The 21527-nt window shown below is 53.2% G+C and overlaps 1 protein-coding gene and 1 long non-coding RNA gene across 3 annotated transcripts in view; one reads left to right on the top strand and one right to left on the bottom strand.

The window, feature by feature from the left end:
- LOC131422973 (uncharacterized) lies at window positions 1-3977 on the bottom strand. 2 transcript variants are annotated; one of them, XR_009224164.1, is made up of 4 exons: window positions 3854-3977; window positions 2628-2711; window positions 1584-1884; window positions 1-1393 (listed from the first exon to the last, which is right to left on the bottom strand). It is a non-coding gene; the product is annotated as an uncharacterized LOC131422973 (long non-coding RNA). The 2 variants fall into 2 exon arrangements; XR_009224163.1 differs by having other exon boundaries at window positions 1584-2711.
- A 2260-nt stretch (window positions 3978-6237) lies between these two features.
- The window catches only part of SEC14L5 (SEC14 like lipid binding 5), a 38758-nt gene continuing 23468 nt past the window's right edge, over window positions 6238-21527 (top strand). The window contains exons 1-2 of the mRNA XM_058570112.1: window positions 6238-6343; window positions 21198-21347. Coding sequence (XP_058426095.1) covers window positions 6281-6343; window positions 21198-21347 — 213 coding nt within the window. The 5' untranslated portion in view covers window positions 6238-6280. The remainder of the gene's footprint in view (window positions 6344-21197; window positions 21348-21527) is intronic.

Below are 21527 nucleotides of genomic sequence, written 5' to 3'. Positions count from 1 at the left end.
TAATATGTTACAGCAGTCATAGGAAACCAACACATGGGGGATCCTTCTTCCCTGCCCCTCACAGGGGGACTTGTCTGTGCTGCCATCAAGGTGACTTGGGGCCTGAGGAAGGTCATGGGTGAAGGTGGGAGAGGAGAGGGGCTGGGAGTCGGTGTCTCCTTCCACCCTCCTCCTCTCCCAGTCCCCTGGAGTCTGCCCCAGACACCCTCCCACTGTAGCTACCCAAAGCAGGGGGGCAGCACGCTGGTGGTCCCCCAAAGTCCAGTGGGGTGACGCCACCCCCAGTGGAGATCCTTCCGTGAGACTCTGTGACTCTGTATTCGCGGGGTCTGCACTGACCCAAGGTCGTTAGTGTCAGGACTGAGTTGAACTGGAGACACCCAGTTGGCATCTGGAGAGTTGGAGAACTGGCTGTTGGCGTGGGAAAAAACCCACACATTTGGTGTCAGGAGTGTTGTGAGTAAAAACAGCTGAGCCATAAAAAGGATGAAGCTCTAAACCTGCTCTGACAGGAACAAACCTTGGAGGCATGATGCTCAGCGAAAGAAGCAGTCACAAAAGGCCACAGAGTGATGACTCCATTACACGCAATGTCCAGAACAAGTCAATCCATAGAGACGGACAGAAAGCAGAGGCGCGGTTGCCAGGCACCGGGGGGCGGGGTGGGGGGAGTGACTGCTGATGGGTGCGGAGCTTCCTTTTGGGGTGATGAAAATGTGCTGAAATTGACGGGAGTGAGGGTGGCACCACTCTGGGAATATGCTAAAAACCACTGACACACACGGTAAATGGGTGGATTGTACGGTGTGCGAATCATGTCTCCATAAAGCAGAGTTATCACTCTCGCCCCTCCACCATCTCAGATGCCACCCCTCTGCCAAGTCCCACGGGAGTCGGTCCCTCCCTCCAAGCTGGTGATAGCTTTACCCCTGTTTTCAGTTTTTTGGACTTTTTCAATGTGATTTTTTTATTATTGTGGTAAAATATACATAACATAAAACTTACCATTTTAACTAAGTGCATAGTTCAGTGGCATTAAGCGCTTTCACACTGTTGTGCAACCATCCCCACCATCCGTCTCCACAACTTTCTCTTCTTGCAAAACTGAAACTCCATGTCCATTAAACATTAACCCCCCATTCTCCCTCCCTCCCGCTGGCAACCGCCCTCTTCCTTCTGTCTCCATGAATTTGACGACTCCAGGGACCTCACAGAAGTGGAATCATACAATGTTTGTCTTTGTGTCTGGCTTCCTTCATTGACCATAACGTCTTCAAGGTTCATCCATGTTGTAGCATGTGTCAGAATTTCCTTCCTTCTTAAGGCTGAATAATTTCCATGTTTCCCTCATTTTAAAGGAGGAGACACTGTGACCACATATGCTGCAGGGACACTGGAAAGCAACAGGGCCAGAACTCACACCAGGCTGACTGGAGTCCAGCACCCACTGCTCACCATTCTGCTACCCAGCCCCCTCCCAAGCACCATGCTGACTCCCCCACCCACCCTGCAGCCCTGCCCTTGCTCCCACTCCCTTCCCTCCTCACTGAGGGCTCCTAGGGCTCAGACAGCCTTTTACTCACCTTTCACCTTTGGACCCTGACCCCACATACAGCGCTTGGTGGAGTCTCAAAGCCCAAAGCATGTGTGGAAGTGACTGGACTTAGCGGGCCGGGCTAGGCATCGAGGTGGGCAGGGCCTGGCTGTGCAGCCTCTGGGTCAGGCTCCCCCAGACTCAGCTGCTGCTAAATCAAAGCCGCCCAATGACCAGGACTGCTGCACAGAGTTGTGCAGGCTACAACCCGCACAACTGTACACAGCCACCCTGCCAATGACCCAGATGTTCCCGAGGTTCCCAAATCCAGGAGGCCATTGAGCTCCAATCTGAGATGGGAGAACAAGGAATACGACTTAGAGGCAGGCCCAGACAAATGAGATGTGGTCCAGAAAGCAGACTAGGGGTTGGCAGGGGCTGAGGGAAGGGAGAAAGGAGAAGTGACTGCCTGATGAATACCGGTTTCCTTCTCGGGTGATGGAAATGTTCTGGAACTAGATAGTGGTGATGGAGGCACAGCCTTGTGAATGTACTAAAAGCCACTCAATTGCACACTTAAAAATGGTTAAAATGGTAACTTTTATGTTCTGTGCATTTTACCACAATAAAAAAATGCCCATCTCTCCAGCTTCAGCACCGTCTCGGGCCGTCTGTCTTCTAGGGCCCTGGTGGAGGCCACTTGCGTCCCACAAGGGTCTGGACCTTGGACCCTCTCACTCACCCCCTCCTCACCCAGCTGTTGCTGGTGTCACAATGAGCTGTCCAGCTGAGGACCCTTCCCTACAGGACGCCTTCGGGGGGCTTCTGCGTTTGGGCCCAGGGTTTTACTCAAATAAATGCATCACTAATGGGTGAAATTCCCCTGCCAGCAGCCCCTCTTCAGGGGAGCCATTCAGAGATGTGGGTGGGTTCTGGAGTCTTCAAAACCCACCTCGTCAAAAGGCAGCCCTGGCTCGGTGGCTCCCGCAGGGCAAGCAGGCGCAGCAGATAGAGGCCAGAGGTCCTGCCCCTGGGACTGCCTTCGCCCCCCAGCGTTCCCAGTTCCCAGCGATTCCACCCATCCTTCTGGTACCTCCTCAGTCCGGGGTCAGGATGCCTGGATATCTTTGCAGCTCAGGCTGGGAAATCACATCTTCCGGGTACTTCCGCCGCAGCCCTGGAGGAAGAAGGCAATGGAGAACCAGAGGCCTGGGTTTGAGTGCCTTACTAGCTGTGTGACCTTGGGCAAGTAACTCAACCTCTCTGTGCCTTAGTTTCCTTGTCTTGAAAATGAGGATTAAAATAATTTTGACCTGAAGAGATTTTTTTTTAATTGAGCTGATAGTCATATAACATAAAATTAATCATTTTAATGTGCATGATTCGGTGGCATTTAGTGCATTCACGATGTTGTGCACCCACCCGTGGTATGGAGTTCCAAAACGTTCTCATCACTATCGGGTTTGTTTTTGAGATCAAGTGTGTGAATGTTTGTAAAGCCTTAGAACAGTGCCTGGTACGGCAAGTGCCAAGCGAGTGCTCAATAAGTGGTGGGAACAGTCATTAGCAGAACAGCGCTCATAATAGGTACCACGAGGCGGGCGGTGCTATTATTAATTCGCTTCCCTTGGGCTGGAGGAGGAGGAGTTAGGTTCTGGCTCCCCTCTGGGCCCCATTTTCCACACTGAGCTCTCAGTACCTACCCGCTGTGGCACCTCCCCCTCCCCAGAGTCCTGTCCTCACTGGTTGGGGGGCAGGGAGGCGCTGACGGTAGCCGGTAGCCGGGAAACCTGGAGCCTCCCCCGCAGCGTCAGGGCCTCTCCTCTGCCCCTTTCGGCTCTTCTTGGCCCCGCTGCCTGCTTCACCCATGCCCACTCCTGCTCCCCTCAAGCTGCCACCTTCTGTGGCAAAGGACACCCGTGTGGGGGTGGGCCGGCCAGGAAGATTCCCCCCGGGTGGGAGAGAGTGAACGCGAGTGGAAGCACGCCCACCTCTGGGAGGAGCTCTTATGAGCGGACCTCCCTCACTCAGGAGAGCACCACCTCCCTCCCCAGGGCCAGCATTGGCTCTGAGCATCCTGGGATCCCCAGGCCCTTGGAAGGACTCCCAAGATTGGCAGCCAGCACTGCCAGACCTGTCCACTCAAGAGAACCACTTGGGGATCTTGTTAAACAAGCAGATTTCCAGGCTCCTCCGAGCGGTGCCCAGGAATGTGCGTGTCAACATGCACCCTACCGCAGGAAGTCTTAGGGGCTGGAAAGTTTGGGACAGGGTGCTCCGTCCCATCCTTCCAGGTGTAAACCTCCCCCTCCTGGTTACCTTGTGCCAGCTGAACGCCTTTCGTGCTGTAACAACAGCTAAGCGTTGATGCTCGCTGCGCGCCCCGCACTGACGCCCAGGAGGAGCATGGAGCTTTCCCGGATGAGCCCGGGGTAGAGCGAAACATCCCGGACCGCGTCTCCCGGACAGCTCCCCTTCCGGCGAGACCCAGGAGCAACGGACTGTTGTTTGCTGCCACCTTGTGGCAGGGATGGGAACTTTGAGCTCCATTTTCATCCTAGATAACCTTAATCAAGAAAATGCACTGAGCAGCCACTGTGTGCCAGGTCCCCAGTAAGATCCTGCGGATACGGGGGCAGATGAGCGAGACACACACCGTCCCTGCCCTCCCGGAGCTCACAGTCTCCCAGGACACACAATCGGTAACCCACAAATAAATACAATGAGTGAATAAATAAGATAATTACAGAGTGTGATCCACGCTAGAAAGGAAACCAGCGGGTTATCACAGGGTGCAATGACATATTTGATAAACGGAGCGTGGCTGTCTCCCTGCCCAGGGCTCGGGGCCACCCGAGGGCAGATGCGTCTGTCTGATTCCCCCCTGTGAATGGGTGAAGTCACTCAGTGCTGGCACATGGGCCGAATGGATGAATACTCTGATGACAGCGCTGTCCAGAGCCAGCTTCTTGGCTCTTCCAGGCAGAGCAGCTGGGGAGGGAGAAGAGAGGGCTTATGGAAGGGAGGCTGGGTCCTCGGGGATCGTGGGCGGGCTGGAAGGGTTTGGATGTGAGCTAAAATGAGGATGATGGGCAAATGTCACTCTCCCAGGGAGGCCCCAGTCACCTGTTTGAAATTGTACCCTCCCTCTGCTCGCTTCTTGAACCCCTTCCCTGCTTAGTTCTTCCGCCTTGGCATTTTTCGCCATCTCCAATAGTACTACGTATTTGCCTTATTTATTTAATGTGTGTCTCCCCCAGCGGAATGCAAACTCCATGAGGGCAAGGATTTTTGTGTTTTGTTCACTGATGGCTCTCCAGCGCCTCAAAAGGCCTGACATTTAGTAGGCACTTAGTAGTAGAGTGAATGCATGATACATGGGCGGGGTTAAGGCAGGGCCAGGAGGGCTCTAGGGCGTGGCCAGGGGGAGGGGCGTGGCTCAGAGCCCAGGCGGAGCGAATTGATCCGAGTTAGAGAAGGGGCCAAATGTAAACTGTGCCGGGAGGGGCGAGGCTTGGGGGGCCGGCTAGACTGGGGGTGCAGCCTTGGGGCAGAGTCTTCCCGGGGCTGAGCCACTCCCGAAGCGCGGTGCTTTAGGGGCGGGGCCAGTATGTGGGCGGGGCCTACACGAGGCGTGGCCAATCTGAAGGAAGGGTCGGGCTGGGGGCGTGGTCAAACAAAGGATATGTAAAATAAGGGAGGGGCTAAGGCTGGGGCGGGGCCAGGCCGGGGGCGGGGCCAGGCCGCTATCTCCGCTGTCCTGGGTCCCCGAGCGCTCCCTCCTGGCAGGTCTCGCTCCAGCCCCGCATGCCTTTCCCTGGCTGGCCAGGCTCCAGGGTGCGCAGGGCCAGACGTCCCCGGCTCGGCGGCCGCGGTCGGACCTCGCCCCAGGCACTGCGCTCCGGGACAGGTGGCCGCGGGGGCCCCAAAGGGCTCAGCTCCGCTTCCCCGGAGACTCCGTGGGCGAGGGTGAGCAGGGCTGCGGGGGCGTGTGCGTGCATGCTGTGTGCGTGCCTTTGTGTGTGCATGTGTGCATCGGTGTGTGTGCATGTGTGTGGACGTCTGTGCGCACCAGGGGAATTGTGTGTGTGTGTGTGGAGTTGAGTAGGTGCGTGCTCCAGGGAGCTGAATGTGTGTGCAAAGTTGCGTGAGTGTGCAAGGGTGGTCCTGTGTGGGAGGAGAGTCATGCACGTGTGTGTGTGACAGAGACAGTGGGTGTGAAATTTGGTAAACATCATGTGTGTATGTCAGGGTGTTTTGGGGGAAAATGGGAGGGCAGGTGCAATGATACTTGGGGGGACTTAAAGGATCAGGACATCTGTGAGAGCTGTGGGGTGCGTGGGTGGTGGATTGTGGGAGTGTAAGAACTGCGAATGTGTGTGTTTCCATGTGAGTGGCAGTGACGGGTGCTTCTGGGGTCCTCAATGTGAAGGGGTGGGGACCGAGGAAAGTTTGGGGTACTGATTGCTCTCGGAGGGGGGAGTGTGGTCTGGGGCAGTGGATAATGGACAAGGTAGGTGTTTGGGGCCTGGCCGGGAATAATTTGGGGATAGTATTGGCCCCCTGGCTTTGAGGGCTGGGGAGATGTGTGGATGGTGCCAGAGGGGGCTGGGCCTGCCCCTTGCAAAGGGGAGCACTGGATAGGGTTCTCGCCTCACGTGGAGGGAGTTGCTCCCTCACCAGTCCCCTGTCACCCAGGCTCCGTGCTTACTCCTGCCTGGCTTCCATTGGTGCTCCTTCGAGAACATGGTGCAGAAGTACCAGTCTCCTATCCGCATCTACAAGTACCCATTCGAGCTGGTCATGGCGGTGAGTGACCCTGATTCTCTGGCCCCTGTGTGACGGTTGAAGGGATATAGGGAGTCAGCTATGACGGGTATGAGAGGGAGCCCCTCAGATCCCCGGATCAGAAGGAAGTTTTGAGCTCCTCCACTGACCCGGGGAGTCCAGCTTCTAACCAGTGCCCCCTCCGCCTGGCCATTCCACCTGTCACCCAACTTCTGGAATTCTTGCCCACTGACCAAAACACAAGGTCTTTCTTTCTTTTTCCTTGTTGAAGCTTACCTGTTCTCTCATCTCATCTCGCTTGATCAGGGGCCAAGCCACTGCTGTCATTTTGTGATGATAATAATAATAGTTAATATAATAATGATGATGATGACGCAGCCATTCACTGCGAGTTTACAGGACTAAGTCTTTACATACCTTGTTTCCTTTAATTCCCAACAGCTGGCATTATTCCCATTTCACCTCCGCTAAACTGAAGTTTGGATGGGTGAAGGGATGGGCCCTAAGTTCTGTGGCTGGGAGGAGGTAGAGTGGGGCTCAGATCCACACGGGGTACTCTAGAGCCAAGCATTAACTATAACACCCCCAGGGGCCTCCTTCGGTAGGCACCCCCCTTCTCTTCAAGGAAGCTGAGACCAGGAGGAGCTCACGTGTGTGTGTGTGTGTGTGTGTGTGTGTGTGTGTGTGGTGGGGAGTGGGCAGGAAGGGTCTGGGAGGAGTCATTTTCATGCTCAAGTCGGGCAGCCAGTCGACCAGGGGCCTAGAATTGGCTCCCAGGCCCTCGGGCTCCTGGATCTGTGGTCTTTGCACCGTGGCAGGTGCTGGAGATGGCAGACGTGGCTTTCCTTCCTGGTGCCAACCCTCTGCCTCTCAGAGCTTCCCTTCCCAGTAAAACAGGGGCAATGCTCAGGAGTCGTGGTGAGGGGGAATGAGGTAACACCTGGGGCCCCTGGCTCAGTGCCTGGCACACAGTAGGCGCTCACTAAATGCACCTGTCCCTGTTCTTACACCACGCGGTGTTATAAATGATTGTACTGAAAGTGCGAGAAACACCAGAGTCCACCCCCATGCCCCACCCTTGGCTGCTTAATTCCAACCTTTGATCCAAGGACTTCCGTATCGGTTGGTGCCTCTGTGTGTGCGTGTGTGTCCTGCCTGATCTTATTCTACGGATCTACATGTGTTTACAGTCACATAAAGGATTTAAAAGCATCCCTGGACTCATCCATACATGTTGTGCTGTTATGTGTAGACGGTTCCAGGTCAGGAAAGAGGCAGGGGCAAACCTGGAGTCGTGTTGACTAGCTGGGTGAACTTGGGCAAGTTACTTAACCTCTCTGAGCCTCCACTCCCCATCTCTAAAATGAGAATTACATGGTTTCCAAAGCCAGGCATTGTGCTGTGGACTAACCGAGTCAACCATGTAAAGCTTGCGGTGCAGAGGCGGGCACAGACCAAATGCCATTCCTGTTATTGTTACTGTTACTGTTGTTGTTGCCTGTGGCTGTGTGACTTTCTTTCATTTGCAATGTGGAGACAAGGAAGAGACTTGGGAACCTGCAGTCAGGAGCGTTGGTCCCTGACAGTGCTCTGCCTGCTCCGGCTGTGTGTCTTGGGACAGTCACTGAATGTCTCTGAACCTTGGTTTCTTCATTTGTGAAATGGAGTTGGTTATACGCACCGAATAAGGTTGTTGTGAGGATTAAAGGTGATTATAGTGTGTGTGGAGGGGCAGGTACCCAGCACAGGGCTTGGTCCATGCTAAGTGGACAATCCATGGCAGCTAAGTATAAAGAATCGCCCTCTGTCTGAGGCTCAGGTAGCTCACGTGTTCTAAGGACCTAGGACTCACTCATTCGTTCATTCACTCAATAGAAGACAGACACTGTCCCCAACCTTCTGGGACAATCCAGGGACCCGTGGTTCTCGAGTATGAAGCTGAGACAAATAAGTATAGAATGGAAAACTAGTAACTTTTTATTATTGCGGGAGCTTAATAAATGTAAATTTAATTTACCATGTTTAGGAGTCTCAAAAATATTTACAACCATTGCAGTTGAAAATAAAACATGCCTGCTCATGTAGTGCTTAAGACTGTATTAAAAGGACTAGTAATGCACTCAAATTGCCTTTATTGGAATATATTAAGCATATTTTATAAGCGTCGAGTTCCATAAATGAAGGCAAGAGGACGCGGTTTACTCCCCGAGCGGTTCACAGTCTCCGGGCGTTGATGTATAGACGCTGTGGCTACAGTAGGAAACAGAGGTTTTCCGATATTTACTATCTGTATCTACACTAATGTAAGTTACTCGTATTTTTCAAAGGGACAGCCGAGACCGTGTTGTCTTATCTTCCATACAATCCTTGTTGGTGAAAGGGCCCCCGAACCACAGCAACATTGCTGACAAAGCCACTTTGCCAACTGTTTACAAAACATCATTGTCCCCAAAATAGCTGCATAACTCAACAGAACTTGCGCGCTGTGTGGGCACAAAGGGGTTTTCTGCACTTAATGTCCGTCTTTGTTTCTCAGCTAAACACTTGTCCTCAGTTTGGATCAGATGCCAGGGAAGTCTCAGATGCGTTCAGCTATTTTCACTGCATCTGAGTGACCAGGCAAGCTGGCCTCTCGGTTTTTCTGTTTAACAAAACTGACTTGGGAATCGAAGCGTCCCTTGCTTCTTCAAAAGTCCACCAGTGACGACACAAATGACTGGAATTGGGCCTGTGGAATTGGTTAGAAACTAGCACGGAGGCAACCTTTCTAGACCCAGCTTAAAAAAAACCTTTTAAAATTATTTTTCTCTTTCATTTCAAAAACTGAACTACTGTAATCCAATGGTCTCTCTCCTTGGGCCAAATCCCTCAACATGAATTCTGTTTCTGAAGGGAGGGATTCCAGGTGAACTGTGCTTTCTTCTTTCTTGAGAGCATGCTGTATGGTGTGGTTCAAAACAATGAGCTTGCATTATCTCGGTAGACAGAGGAAAACAATTAAGACAATGGAGCGGCTGTGTATCCAAGGTGGGAGAGGGTCCTTGGTCTCTTTGAATGTGGGGTCTCAGAAGATAGGGACGTCCTGTGTGTGGACAAAGACTGTGTCTTGGACTCTGGGCTGTGGTCACCTGAGCCCTGACGGCCACTCTCTACTCAGCCTCCAGCCTGTCGAGAATGGATTCTAGCTTATCTGGGCTCCTCCTGAATGAGGGGGGTTCAGAGCCAGACCCACCACGGGGTCCCTGCTCCAGTTTCTCACCTGGAAAATGGAGATGATAAAGGCCTGAGAGAGTTGAAGCGAGATTAAATGAAGGGATGTGGGTGGCCAGACGGACCTAGTGCATTGTGTAATGCTCGTGAAATATTATTCAGGTTTATTATTATTCTTTATTGTTTTAACAGCTTTATTGAGCTATAGCTCACATACTATACAATTCACCCATTTAAAGGGTGCAGTCAATGGTTTTTAGCATATTCATGGAGTGTGTAACCATCATCACCATCAATTTTAGAACATTTTCATCACCCCAAAAAGAAACCCTGCACCCTTTAGTCATCATCTCCTAATCTCCCCCGCCTCTCCCCACCCTAGGCAACCTCTAGTCTACTTCTCTCTCTATGGATTTGCCTATTTTGGACATTCCATATAAATGGAATCATACAATATGTGGCCTTCTGTGTCTGGCTTTTCTCACTCAGCATCATGTTTTCAAGGTTCATCCAGGTTGCAGCACGTGTCAGTGCTTCATTCCTTTTTATGGCTGAATCATATTCCACTGTATGGATGGACCACATTTGCTCATCCATTCATCAGTTGATGGACATTTGATTGTTTCCAGTTTTGGGCTATTATGAATAACACTGCCATGAACATTGATGCACAAGTTTTTGTGTGGACATATTCCTTCCAAAGAAATTCCTGCTGTAAATGGTAATGGTTATTGGACGAGTTTAAGCAGATTCTATTTTAAATTTTCTTTAACAAACAGTACACAGAATATACTAGGTCCCAGGCACTGTTCTGAGCCCACTCAAATATTAACTCACGGACTCCTTATAACCAGCCCATGAGATAGGTTCTGTGGGTAGCTCTGTTCTACAGACGAGGAGACTGAGACACAGAAAGAATGAAGGGATTACCCAAGGCCACAAAGCAAACATGCGGCAGGTGGGGACTTAACTGGAACGTTAAGCATATTTTGCAAGGCAGTTCGGTTCCAGAATTTACATTTCCAACCACGAGATTTGCTGCTTCTCAAAGCTGGGGATCTGAAGTTACGGGTGTGGTGTCTGGGCTGATTAGTTGTCCCACTGGGGCAGCTACTATCAAGACTGCGTCCAGAACGCATGCACCCCATCAGGACCCTGCAAAGGGGACACAGGCAAAACCCACAGACCCTGGTCTCTTGGGGGACAGACATGCCAACAGGGCCCGGGAGCCTATGCTGAGCACTGGGCACCCAGCCCTGTCGGCCAGCTCAGAGGCAGGTACTAGTATAGCAGTCTTAGCTGTAGCAGAAGGGGAAACTGAGGCTTAGAGAGGTGAAGGAGACTGGCCCTTGGTCAGTGTATTCGTTTGCCAGTGCTGTGTAACAAAGTACCCCAGCTGGGTGACTTAGAACAACAGAAAGTTAGTTATTGCCTCAGTTCTAGAGGCCAGAGGTCCAAGATCAAGGTGTTGGCAGCGCTGTGCTCCCTCTGAAGGTTCTAGGGAGGGGTCTGTTCCCGGCTTCTCTCCTGGCTTCTGGTGATTCCTTGGCTTGTGACAGCGTAACTCCAACCTTCACATGGCTTATTCCCTGTGTGTGTGCCTCTGTGTCCAAATTTCCTCTCTCATAAGAACGCCAGTCATACTGGATTTATAAGGACACCCTAACGACCTCGTCTTAACTTGGTTACATCTTTAAAGACCCTATTTCCAAATAAGGGCACATTCTGAGGAACCTGGAGTTAGGACTCCAGCATACCTTTGTGGGGGGCAAAGGGGGGGCAACATAATTTAGGCCACGGAGCTCAGTAAATGGCATTATCAGTAAATGGCAGAGGAATCTGACCCCATAGCCTGAGCTCACAGCCAGACAATCGGGTTCTGGCTTTGATGGTTAGTAGATATCTGTGCACCAGTGGCCCTGGCAGCCTCAGGAATGACCTGGCCAGCTCTTGTCCTGCCACTGCCCAGGAGTCCCTGTGGGGCTCAAAAGCCCTGTGGCTTCAGGTCATCTCAGATTCTGCTCACCTGACGAAGGAAGATGGCATGGAGTAGAATTTCCTAAGCAGTAGGCTTTTTATACAGAGGAAGGGTTGTGGAGGTGAGGGCCGTTGTCCAGCAATTAAGTGTTAAAATATTTAAAGACCTGGCCTTTTGTATTGATCAACAGCTTGTAATTTAGCAAATTGGTTATTAATAAGGAGTGGGCTCTGAAGGTACACCTTGCAGCCCAGGCCAAGGGCAGATGTGGTTGGAATTGTTGTTATGGATGTAGTTTTCATCAAGCAGCAAGGCCTTATTTAAATGAGTTTAAATTAGTTCCCTGGAGCCTGTCATCTGATCCCGTTGCTAACAGATTAAAGGAAGCAACATTTTCCACCCTGGATTGCTTACAGGGCCCTGACGCTCTGATTTGGGCTGGGAGAACAGAGGTAGTCCATTGCCCAGCAAAGTGATCTTCTGATCTCAGAGGGCCCTGAAATAAACTTTAGGCCTTTGTTCATTAGTTTATGCATGCATTAATTCATGCACGCATGCATGTATGCATTTCGTAAACACGTACTGAGTTTCCACTGGGTGCCAGGCATCGGGCTAGGTGCGGGTTGATTCCTAGCGCTTTTTTTTTTTTTTTTTTTTTTTTTTTTGTGAGGAAGATTAGCCCTGAGCTAACATCTGATGCCAATCCTCCTCTTTTTTTGTTGAGGAAGACTGGCCCTGGGCTAACATCCGTGTCCATCTTCCTCTACTTTATATGGGACGCCGCCACAGCATGGCTTGACAAGCAGTGTGTCAGTGCACGCCCAGGATCCAAACCTGCGAACCCCGGGCCGCCAATCGGAGCACGCGCACTTAACCGCTGCGCCACTGGGCCGGCCCCTGATTCCTAACGGTTTTTGAAGTGCATCTTTATTCTGTTCATTTGCTTGCTTACTTGTTTATATGGAATTTGCTTGTTTACTTGTTTATAGGAGTCTTTTTCATAAAAGTAAGCTACAGGTAGGTGGGGACCATGTCTGTCTTGTTCCGGTTATGTCTTGACCTGGTTCTCCTGACATGGTCCTTCCTGCCCTCGTAGAGCTGGCAGTGTGTGTGTGTGTGGGGGGGGGGTGTATGTGTGTGTGTGTGTGTATGTGTGTGTGTGTGTGTGTGTGTGTGTGTGTGTGTGTGTGAGAGACAGAGAAAGAGAGAGAGAGAGAAGGCAGGCAAGTGTCATGTAGAATGATTTGTAATGGGGGAAGAACAGGGTGTTGTAGGAACGCAGAGAAGGGCCCATCGGTCACCAGCCGAGGGTCTTTTAAGCCAGCCAGTCTGAGCTTTGCTGAGGGGAGGAGGGCACAGCATGTGCAAAGGCCCACAGGGGCAGAACTTGTCTCTAAAGAAATGAACGTGACTCGGCTGGGCCCCAGTGCGAGTTAGAAAGTGACTGGTGGGGTCAATTCATCTCTTCAAGGACCTTGAGAGCTTTGGGAGGTTTTAAGCAGGAGGGTGACATGATCAGATTTGCAGTTTAAGTGGATTGGAAGGAGGTTTCCGTCCCGGAGGCCTGGGAAGTGTGGGGAAAGCAGAGGAGACGGAGGCCCGCTGCATTCCTGAGACATTTGGAAAATCTGAAATAGCATTTCCCTCCCATCAGGATCCTGACATCCCACTAAATGTCAAGGCTGTGGGGCTGGCCTTGCTGCCTCCCTGCCCCTCCCTGAGCCAGCAGAGGCGCCAGCTGATCCAGGGAGTCTGTGGGCATGGAGGGTGTTCAGAGGAGGGCTCCCCCGCCCCGCCCCCTACGCATGGGTGAGAATCCACTGCAGGGTTTTGTGCAGTCGCCGGGCTGGGCGGCTGGGCCACATGCTCCCCCAGTGCCGGAGAGGCCAGGCGTCCTGAAGGTGTGACCTCACGAGGACACAGGGTCCTGATTATGTGAGGAGCGGACAGGAGCAGGAAAAAATAATACCTAGACCCCACTAACTGTGCCCCGTGCTGCAGCCTCAGGACCGGGAACGGTGAAAAACAGGCAACGCTGTTCCTCTGCTCCTTGTTCAGGGCCGAGTCATTGGCCAGTAGTCTCGGCAGCACGGCCATCATGACCACTCAGGCATCTATTCACCTGCGTAATAAGCACCGTCCAGAACTTAGCTGTCCAGGGTGGGGCATGAAGAGTAATACACAGGCACAAGTCACCCTCTGGGCCGTGTGCCTGCTGCAGTGCGCCGGCAGTGTAGACAGAAGCCCGCTCACGCTGATGGGGGACCTGTGCGGCTCGACCTGCTCTGCCAGGTGTATATATGACGAGGGTTCCAACTGCCTGCTGTCTTTTCCCAGCATCTGCTCCTTCCTTCCCTCCTCCCTCCCTTTCTTCAGAAAAGGTTGGCTGGCGTCTACAGAGTCCCAGGTGTTGTTCAAGGGCACTGGGGAATCCAGCAGTGAAGAAAACAGAGACGGAGGCGTTGACTGTAAACAAATAAACACAGACATGACATCCTATTCCGAATCATGATCGATGCTTCTGGTAGGACAATAAACCCCTAGGAGATGGCTTACTCTTTTTTTTTTAAATTGTGGTAAAATATACATAACACAAAATTTTCCATTTTAACCATTTTTAAGTGTGTAGTTCTGTTCAGTGTACAGTTCAGTGGCATTAAGTACATTTATATTGTTGTGCAACCATCACCACCATCCATCTCCAGAACTGTTTCATCCTCCCAAACTGAAACTCTGCATTCATTAAACACTAACTCCCTGTTCCCCGCTCCCAGCGTGTGGTAACCACCATTCCACTTTCTGTCTCTATGAATCTGACTACTCTAGGGACCTCATATAATTGGAATCATGCCATATGTGGTCTTCTGTGGCTGGCTTCTTTCACTGAGCATCATGGTTTTGAGGTTCATCCATGCTTTAGCATGTTATCAGTACTTCATTCCTTTTTTATGGCCGAATAGTACTCCACTGTATGGATAGACCACATTTTGTTCATCCATTCGTCAGTCAATGGACACCTGGTTGTTTCCACTTTTTGGCTATTGTAAATAATGCTGCTGTGAACATGGATGTGCAAATATCTCAAGTCCCTGTTGGTTTACTCTTGTTCATTAGAAAACATTGACTGTGTGGTGTCTGGCACTGTGCTAATGCCTTACACATGTGACCTCCCTTTAATCTTTATAGCAACCCTTATGAAGTAGGTACTATCATCCTCATCATCCTCTTTTTCCTGAGGAAACTAAGTCTCAGAGAAGTTAAGTTGAGGTCACCCAGCTGGCAAGTGGCAGAGACGGTGTCTAAACCCTGGGCTTTGTCTTTGCTTTGTCCACTACACCCAGCCTTGCCCCCTCGCCGTGTCCGGGTGCCCTGGCTGCAGGGCCCTTCCAACCCTCTGTCTCTGTCTTTCATGTCTCCTGAGCTGGCTTTGACTAGAACAGCAGCAGGTTTTCAGCTACAGGGCCATCTGGGTATAGCTGTTTTTATAGATTGTATACAGCAGTCATTTTGAAAGGTTCCAGAAGAATGTCACCCTGGTTCAACTGTGCCCGAGCTCTGGTCGAGCAACTCAGTCAAGAGTGGGGGATCCATACAATGGAATATTATTCAGCCATAAAAAGGAATGAAGCACTGACACGTGCTACAACGTGGATGAGCCTTGACAACATGTTGCTCAGTGAAAGAAGCCAGACACCCAAGACCACATATGGCATGATTCCAATTATATGAATTGTCCAGAAAAAGCAAATCCATAGAGACAGTAGATTAGTGGTTGCCTAGGGCTGGGGTGGGGGGAATGGGAAGTGACTGCTAATGGGTCTGGGGTTTCTTTTTGGGGTGATGAAATGTTCTGGAATTAGATAGTGCTGAGAGTTGCACAACTTTATGAATGTACTAAAACCCACTGAATTGTACAGTTTAAAAGAATGCATTTTATGGCATGAGAATTATATCTCAATTAAAACAAGAGCTGGGGGAGCTGAGAGGATTGATACCTGTCTGTCCTGGGGTCTCCCAGGCTGGCAGGGGGAAGGTGGGGGGTCGTCACAGAAGGCTCCTGAGGACTGTGGCAGGGCAGGGGACCCATGGCGGGCAGTGTCCAGAATCTGGCCTGCAGCACGGAGAGGGAGAGGGAAGTAGTGGGTTAGAATACGTTGGTGAGGTCTGGATAGTCTTTGCACACTTGCGGTGGGAGGTTTGGGGTAAGCAGCCTTCCAGATCCCTCTGAATTTGCATGAGGAAGAGCAGGAAGGAAGGAGGGAGGGAGGGGAGCAGGGAGCAGTTGTCAAGTGATTAGCAGAAATAGCTTTTCTGTACTGTATAGAATCTCACTCTTTTTTAAAATTTAAATTTATTTAACAAATGCTTGTGTGGAAGAACCATGTGCCAGGCAGTGTTCTAAGCACTTTACAAAGCCATAGTCCTTTATTCCCCCGACCACTCAGCATGGTAGCCACTTTTCTTATGCTCCTTTGAGCAAATGAATGAGTGAAGGGCCTCAGGGCTTGATGATGTCAAGGCCACACGGCTGGTCAGAGGTAGAGCAGAGATTTGAACCCAGGCCCCAGAGTCCGTGGCCTGACTGGCTATGCTCTGCTGTCATTCACTCATTTGTCGTGTAAATGTCTGTTGCGTGTGGACTGTGTGCTGGGGATTTGGAAAAGCATTGAGGACTCGGGGGTGATCAAGCCCGGTGCCAGGGGCCGAGAGCCTCTCACTTCAGCAGTGTGATGCGTGAAGGAGGAAACAGGCAGAACCAAGTGCTCGTAAGGAAGTTCTGTGATTGCTCCACTTCACAGATGAGCCTGAAGGGAGAGGGGACGTGCGGTGCTCAGGGTACCCGGCCCGCAGGTGGGCAAGTCTGGCTATGGATCTGGCCTCCCGTCTCCACATGCTGGGTGCGTCAATGTGGATTTTTGCAGGATAGGGGCCTGTGGGAGGCATCCCAGGGATGTTTCCACCAGCCTCCGCTGCCCCAGCCGCAGCCCTGCACGGGTGGGTTCTGGGCCTGGGAACAGCTCCCTTTCTGAACCGGTGGGCTTGGGTGTCCCTCTCCGGCCGCCTGGCAGAAGGGCTGTAACCGAATCCTGCTACCTTGTGTCCCTGAGGGGGCCAAACCATGTGTTAGTTCAGCGGGGAGCAGCTCAGGCCTGATTTGTGGGGACAGGAGCCCGCAGGGAGGGTCCTGGGAAGTGTTTGCTCCTGTAAGTCCCTTGACCTGCCAAAGGCAAAGGGGCCCGTGATTCCTGGGTTTCAGGCCCACGGTACTCAGCATTTCCCAACCGCCGACACTTGTGATGAAGCCCAAGTCCCCGAGAGGCAGGACAGGTGGTTCAGGGCTGGGTCTGGGTCAGACGGGCCTGCGCTCCAACCCCGCCACTTCCTGGCCTCGTAATGCCTTCCTGGGCCTCAACTTGCTTACCTGTAAAATGGGGAAATACTATTCCCATCTCATCAGGACGTCAACGCTGACTATAGTGGAGCCGTTTTCAATGGAGTCGGAGCTGCGTTTCCAGAGAAACTGCCTTGCTGTCCTGAACCTTGGACTGGACCAAACCTTTGGACTAGGCCAGAACGGCAGTTGTTTTACAAGCCATTGTTTGAGAACGCAGCAGGGGAACGGGCATCCTGATGGCAAAGACTGAGGATGGTACGCTTTCTGAAGACAGAGCAATAGCCGATCAATGTTCAGCCAGGACCAGCTCTCGGCCTCCACCTCCAATGAACGTTCTTCGCCTTTAAAAGCTCCTGACTTTTCCTCCTTAGCGGGACACACTGTGGGTTTCCACCTGAATCTGTGATCCCCGAATTGCCATTCCTGAGACCCCCAAAAAACTTTGTGCTTCCCTTGCAGTGTATGCCTCTTATTCATTGACAAGGGCGATGTGACAAGGTAGGACTCCATGACTGTCAGTGACAACAGTGTCCCACACCAGACCTTGCCACCCAGGGAACCTCCAGCGGGCAGTCCCCTGACACTGGAGACCTGGCACTGGGCTGGACTCCTTCTTTGGGGTCCCTGCCTTCCAGATGGAGCCTGAGCTCCGGGGCCCCCAATGCCAGAGGTGGCTCCCTCGTTGGAGCAGGCACCGGTTCCTGAAGGAAGGCAGGGTCTCCCTCCCCAGTCAGGGGAAGTCATGCCCAAGCGCCAATCTGCTGCTGCCCAGCCCCCTGCCCCCTGTTATCTGGGGGCTCTTCTAACAGGAGGCTTGCTACGGTAGGAAGTCGACCCGGGGAAGCCCAGTGCCCTTGGTTGGCTGCGTGTGGTGACCCCACGGCCTGTCATTCCCCTCCCTGGACACCTTTCTTGGGCTCTTCTGGCCTTCAGCAAGTTGATATTATTTCTTTCTTCGCTGGTTAGCATTTCTCTCTGAGCCCCTAGTGGATGCCGAGAACTGGGAGGGGCACGGCAGTGAGGTCAGTGCTGTGGGAAAGCACAGCTGTCCTTTGCAGCCCAGGCCTTTGGCACGCCACGTGCAAGCAAGGACATGCTTAAAAGGTGTGATAAGTACCATCAAGAAAATGAGCAGGCTAGAAGGACAGAGCATAGGGGAGGAGGCAGCCTTGCAGGGGAGAAGGTGGGGAAGGATGTCCCAGAAAGAGGGAGCAGCATGGACGACGAGTCCCTGAAGCCTCGTGTCTCCCGGGGCCCTGATCCGGGTCTCCTACCCCTGTGGGAAGCCCCAGGCACTCAGGCCTCCCTCCTCCTTCACTGTCAAGGCCATTGATTAGTGTTCCAAGCAGAGGAGGCAGCAGGTGCAAAGGCCCTGGGGCAGGAACTAGCTTGGTGGGTGTATTAGCTTCTTGTGGCTGACCTAACAAAGTACCACAAACTGGGTGGCTTAAACAGCAGAATTTTTTTTTTTTTTTTTTTTTTTTGCTGAGGAGGATTAGCCCTGAGCTAACACCCATTGCCAATCTTCCTCTTTTTTTGCTTGAGGAAGATTCACCCTGCGCTAACATCTGTGCCCATCTTCCTCCACTTTGTATGTGGGATGCCGCCACAGCATGGCTTGATGAGTGGTATATGTCTGTGCCCAGGGTGTGAACCCGTGAACCTGGACCACCAAAGTGGAGTGCCCTGAACTTAACCACTATGCCACCGGGCCTGCCCCAGCAGAAATTTTTTATCTGACAATTCTGGAGGCTAGAAGTCTGACATCAAAGTGTCGGCAGAGTTGGTTCCTTCTGAGGCTCTGAGAGAATCTGTTCCACGCCTTTCTCCTAGCTTCTGGTGTCCCCAGTAATCCTTGGTGTCCCCCGGCTTGTAGAGGAATCCCCCGATCTGTGCCTTCATCTTCACGTGGCATTCTCCCTGTGTGTGTGTGGGTCCAGATTTCTCCTTTTTATAAGGACATCGGTCATATTGGATTAGGGGCCTCCCCCAACTCTAGGATGACTTCATCTTAGTTAATTACATCTGCAACGACCCTATTTCCAAATAAGGTCCCATTTGGAAGCACTGGAGGTTAGGACTTCAACATATGAATTTTGTTGGGGGTGGGGGTACAAAGTTCAACCCCTAGCAGTGTGTTCTAGAAACAGCAAGCTGACGTGGCTGGAGTAGGGTGAAGGAGGCAGGGCTGGGCGTTGGGCTGGTGGGACAGATCGCCCCGGGCCTGGTGGGCCACAGTAAGGAGTGTGGGATTGGTTCTGGGCATCCAGGCCTGTTCTGAGCCTGTCCCTCCCTTGAACTGTTTCATCTGGGGAGCCGGAAGGAGGCTGAAGGACAGTCAGAGGTGGTGGAGAAGCTCAGGGGCAGTGTGGCCACTGCCTGGCAGGAGTTGAAGGACTGAGGGTGGAGAAAGGAGAAATTGTGACCACATGGCCCCGGGGGACAATGCCTGGCTCTGTTTCCTAGCTGCTCAGGAGAACAAGCCGGGCTGCTGAGCAAGCGGTTCCAGAGGGAGCAGGGGCTGGGCCGGTCTGGGATTCAAATCCAGCCTCACGATTTTGTGCTGTGTGACCGTGGGTAAGCTACTTAGCCTCTCTGGGCTCCAGTGTCCTCATTTGTCAAATGAGGACGCCATTCAGAGGATTAAATGGAAGAAAGCACACAGCTGGAGCAACAGAGTCAAGGCTTGCTGCGTGCTAACTACTCTGAGACACAATCTGGTGACCTCCTCACCACCACCCCATTTTACAGATGAGGAAACGGAGCCCAGAGAGGGCAGGTAACTTGTCCAAGGTCACCCAGTGAAAGTGGCAGGGACTTGAACTGAGCCTGACCAATTCTGAAACATGCACCCCTTTCCCTCCGTATTCTTTCAAAAGATGTCAGCACCCCTCTGCAGCACCCCTCTGCCCATCACAGAGGCAGGGCCCGAGCCCGGCTCCTCTGGCTCCCTTCTGCATTCGATGCCAACAGAGCGCTCAGGGAGGGCCGCCAGGGAGCTCTCTGCAGTTCTTGCAAACCTGTGCTGTGCTGCCCTTTGAGTCCTGTTGCCTGGAGAATGAAAATTCCGGGTGCCTACTACGTGCCAGGCTCTGCGTGAGATAGTAACCTGGTGTCGTCCTCTGGGAGACAAGCTTGGTATGTGCCCATTTTCCAGATGATGAGACAGGCCTGGAGGAAGGAAGGGGCTGGCCTCAGCTGGGAGGAGGTGGAGCTGGGCTTCAAACAGGCGGCCTGACCGCACCCCAGGCTCTGCCCACGTTGCTAGGCAGCTCCCTCCTCAGCGGAGAAATGCTTTCCTTTGAAAGAGGGTTCGGGGGGCCTCCCTCGCCAGCGCTCCCAGCCTAGACCTCCGGGGAGCCCCACGGTGCACTCTCCCTGGGGGACAAGGGCTCCTTGTTATCACACTGGTGTGTTTGGACATACGGCAGGAGGCAGTCCTGTCCTCCTGACCCGGGCTGAGGACGCGCTGCGCTGGCCTTTCGGGGCCTGGGGTGACACCAAGGCACCCGGCACGTTTCCATTTCTTCCTCGCCCCTCCCCGCCTCTGCCCTCCGAGCTGGGTGGGGGCCGCCTCTCGGAGCTGGAGGGACGGGGGAGGAGGTGTGTGTCCTCGGATGCCGGCACTATTTTTGGAGCTCGGTTTGATCCTGATTCGGGGCACGTGGGCGGTGACGGGCGCTCGGAGCCGACCCCGCTTGAGCGCCGTCAGCCACGGGCGCCCGCGCGCCCCCCAGCGGCGCTGCCCCTGGCGTCCGGGGCTGGGCACCGACTCGTCCTCCACTCCGGGTGCCTTTTCTTTCTTTCCTTGCTGAAGGGCCAGAGCAGACCCCGCTGCCTTGTTCCGGATCTCAGGGGCAAGCGTCCCTCTTCCACGTTGGGCGTGATGTTGGCTGTGGGTTTTCACAGGTGCCCTTTATCAGGTTGAAGCAGCTCCCTTCTGTTCCTAGTTTGTTGAGTGTTTTATCATGAAGAGGTGTCGGATTTTGTTAATTTTTTTTCCCTGAAAGATGCCTTCTTTTAAAATGTCCCCGGCAAGCCCACCTCTGAGGGCGAAGACTCAAATGCGCAGCCAGCAAGTGATGGGCCCAGAGCTTGCTCAGGCACTTCTGTGGCACTGCTCTGCCACAGGTGTGAAGAAGCTGGTCTCGTCACCGAGCTTTCCAGGGGCCGGCGTGCCCTTCTGGGCTGTGCCCGCACCGGCTCTCGTGCGGACCGCCAGCGGGGCCGGGCGGGAGGAGGGTCGCGCTGGGCGGGGCCCCGCCCCGCGCTCACTGGCGCGCTGCCCGCAGGCCTACGAGAAGCGCTTCCCCAGCTGCCCGCAGATCCCCGTCTTCCTGGGCAGCGAGGTGCTGCGCGAGGCCCGCAGCGCCGACGGCGCGGTGCACGTGGTGGAGCGCAGCTGCCGGCTGCGCGTGGAGGCCCCGCGGCTGCTGCGCAAGGTGGGCGCGCGGGGGCCCGGCGGGGCGGGGACCCGGGGCCAGGGGCGGGTCCGGGCGGTGGAGCGAGTGTGTGTGTGTGTGTGTTGGTGCCGGGAGGGGGACTCTGGGGTCGGGGGCGGCGGGGTCTGGGTCGGAGGGCCCGCCTGGCTCCAGGAGGCTGGGCTGGAACTGGGCGGTGTC

This window comes from Diceros bicornis, chromosome 26, assembly GCF_020826845.1.
Source record: "Diceros bicornis minor isolate mBicDic1 chromosome 26, mDicBic1.mat.cur, whole genome shotgun sequence".
NCBI lineage: Eukaryota > Metazoa > Chordata > Mammalia > Perissodactyla > Rhinocerotidae > Diceros > Diceros bicornis.
This window is presented reverse-complemented; position numbering and strand designations above follow the sequence as displayed.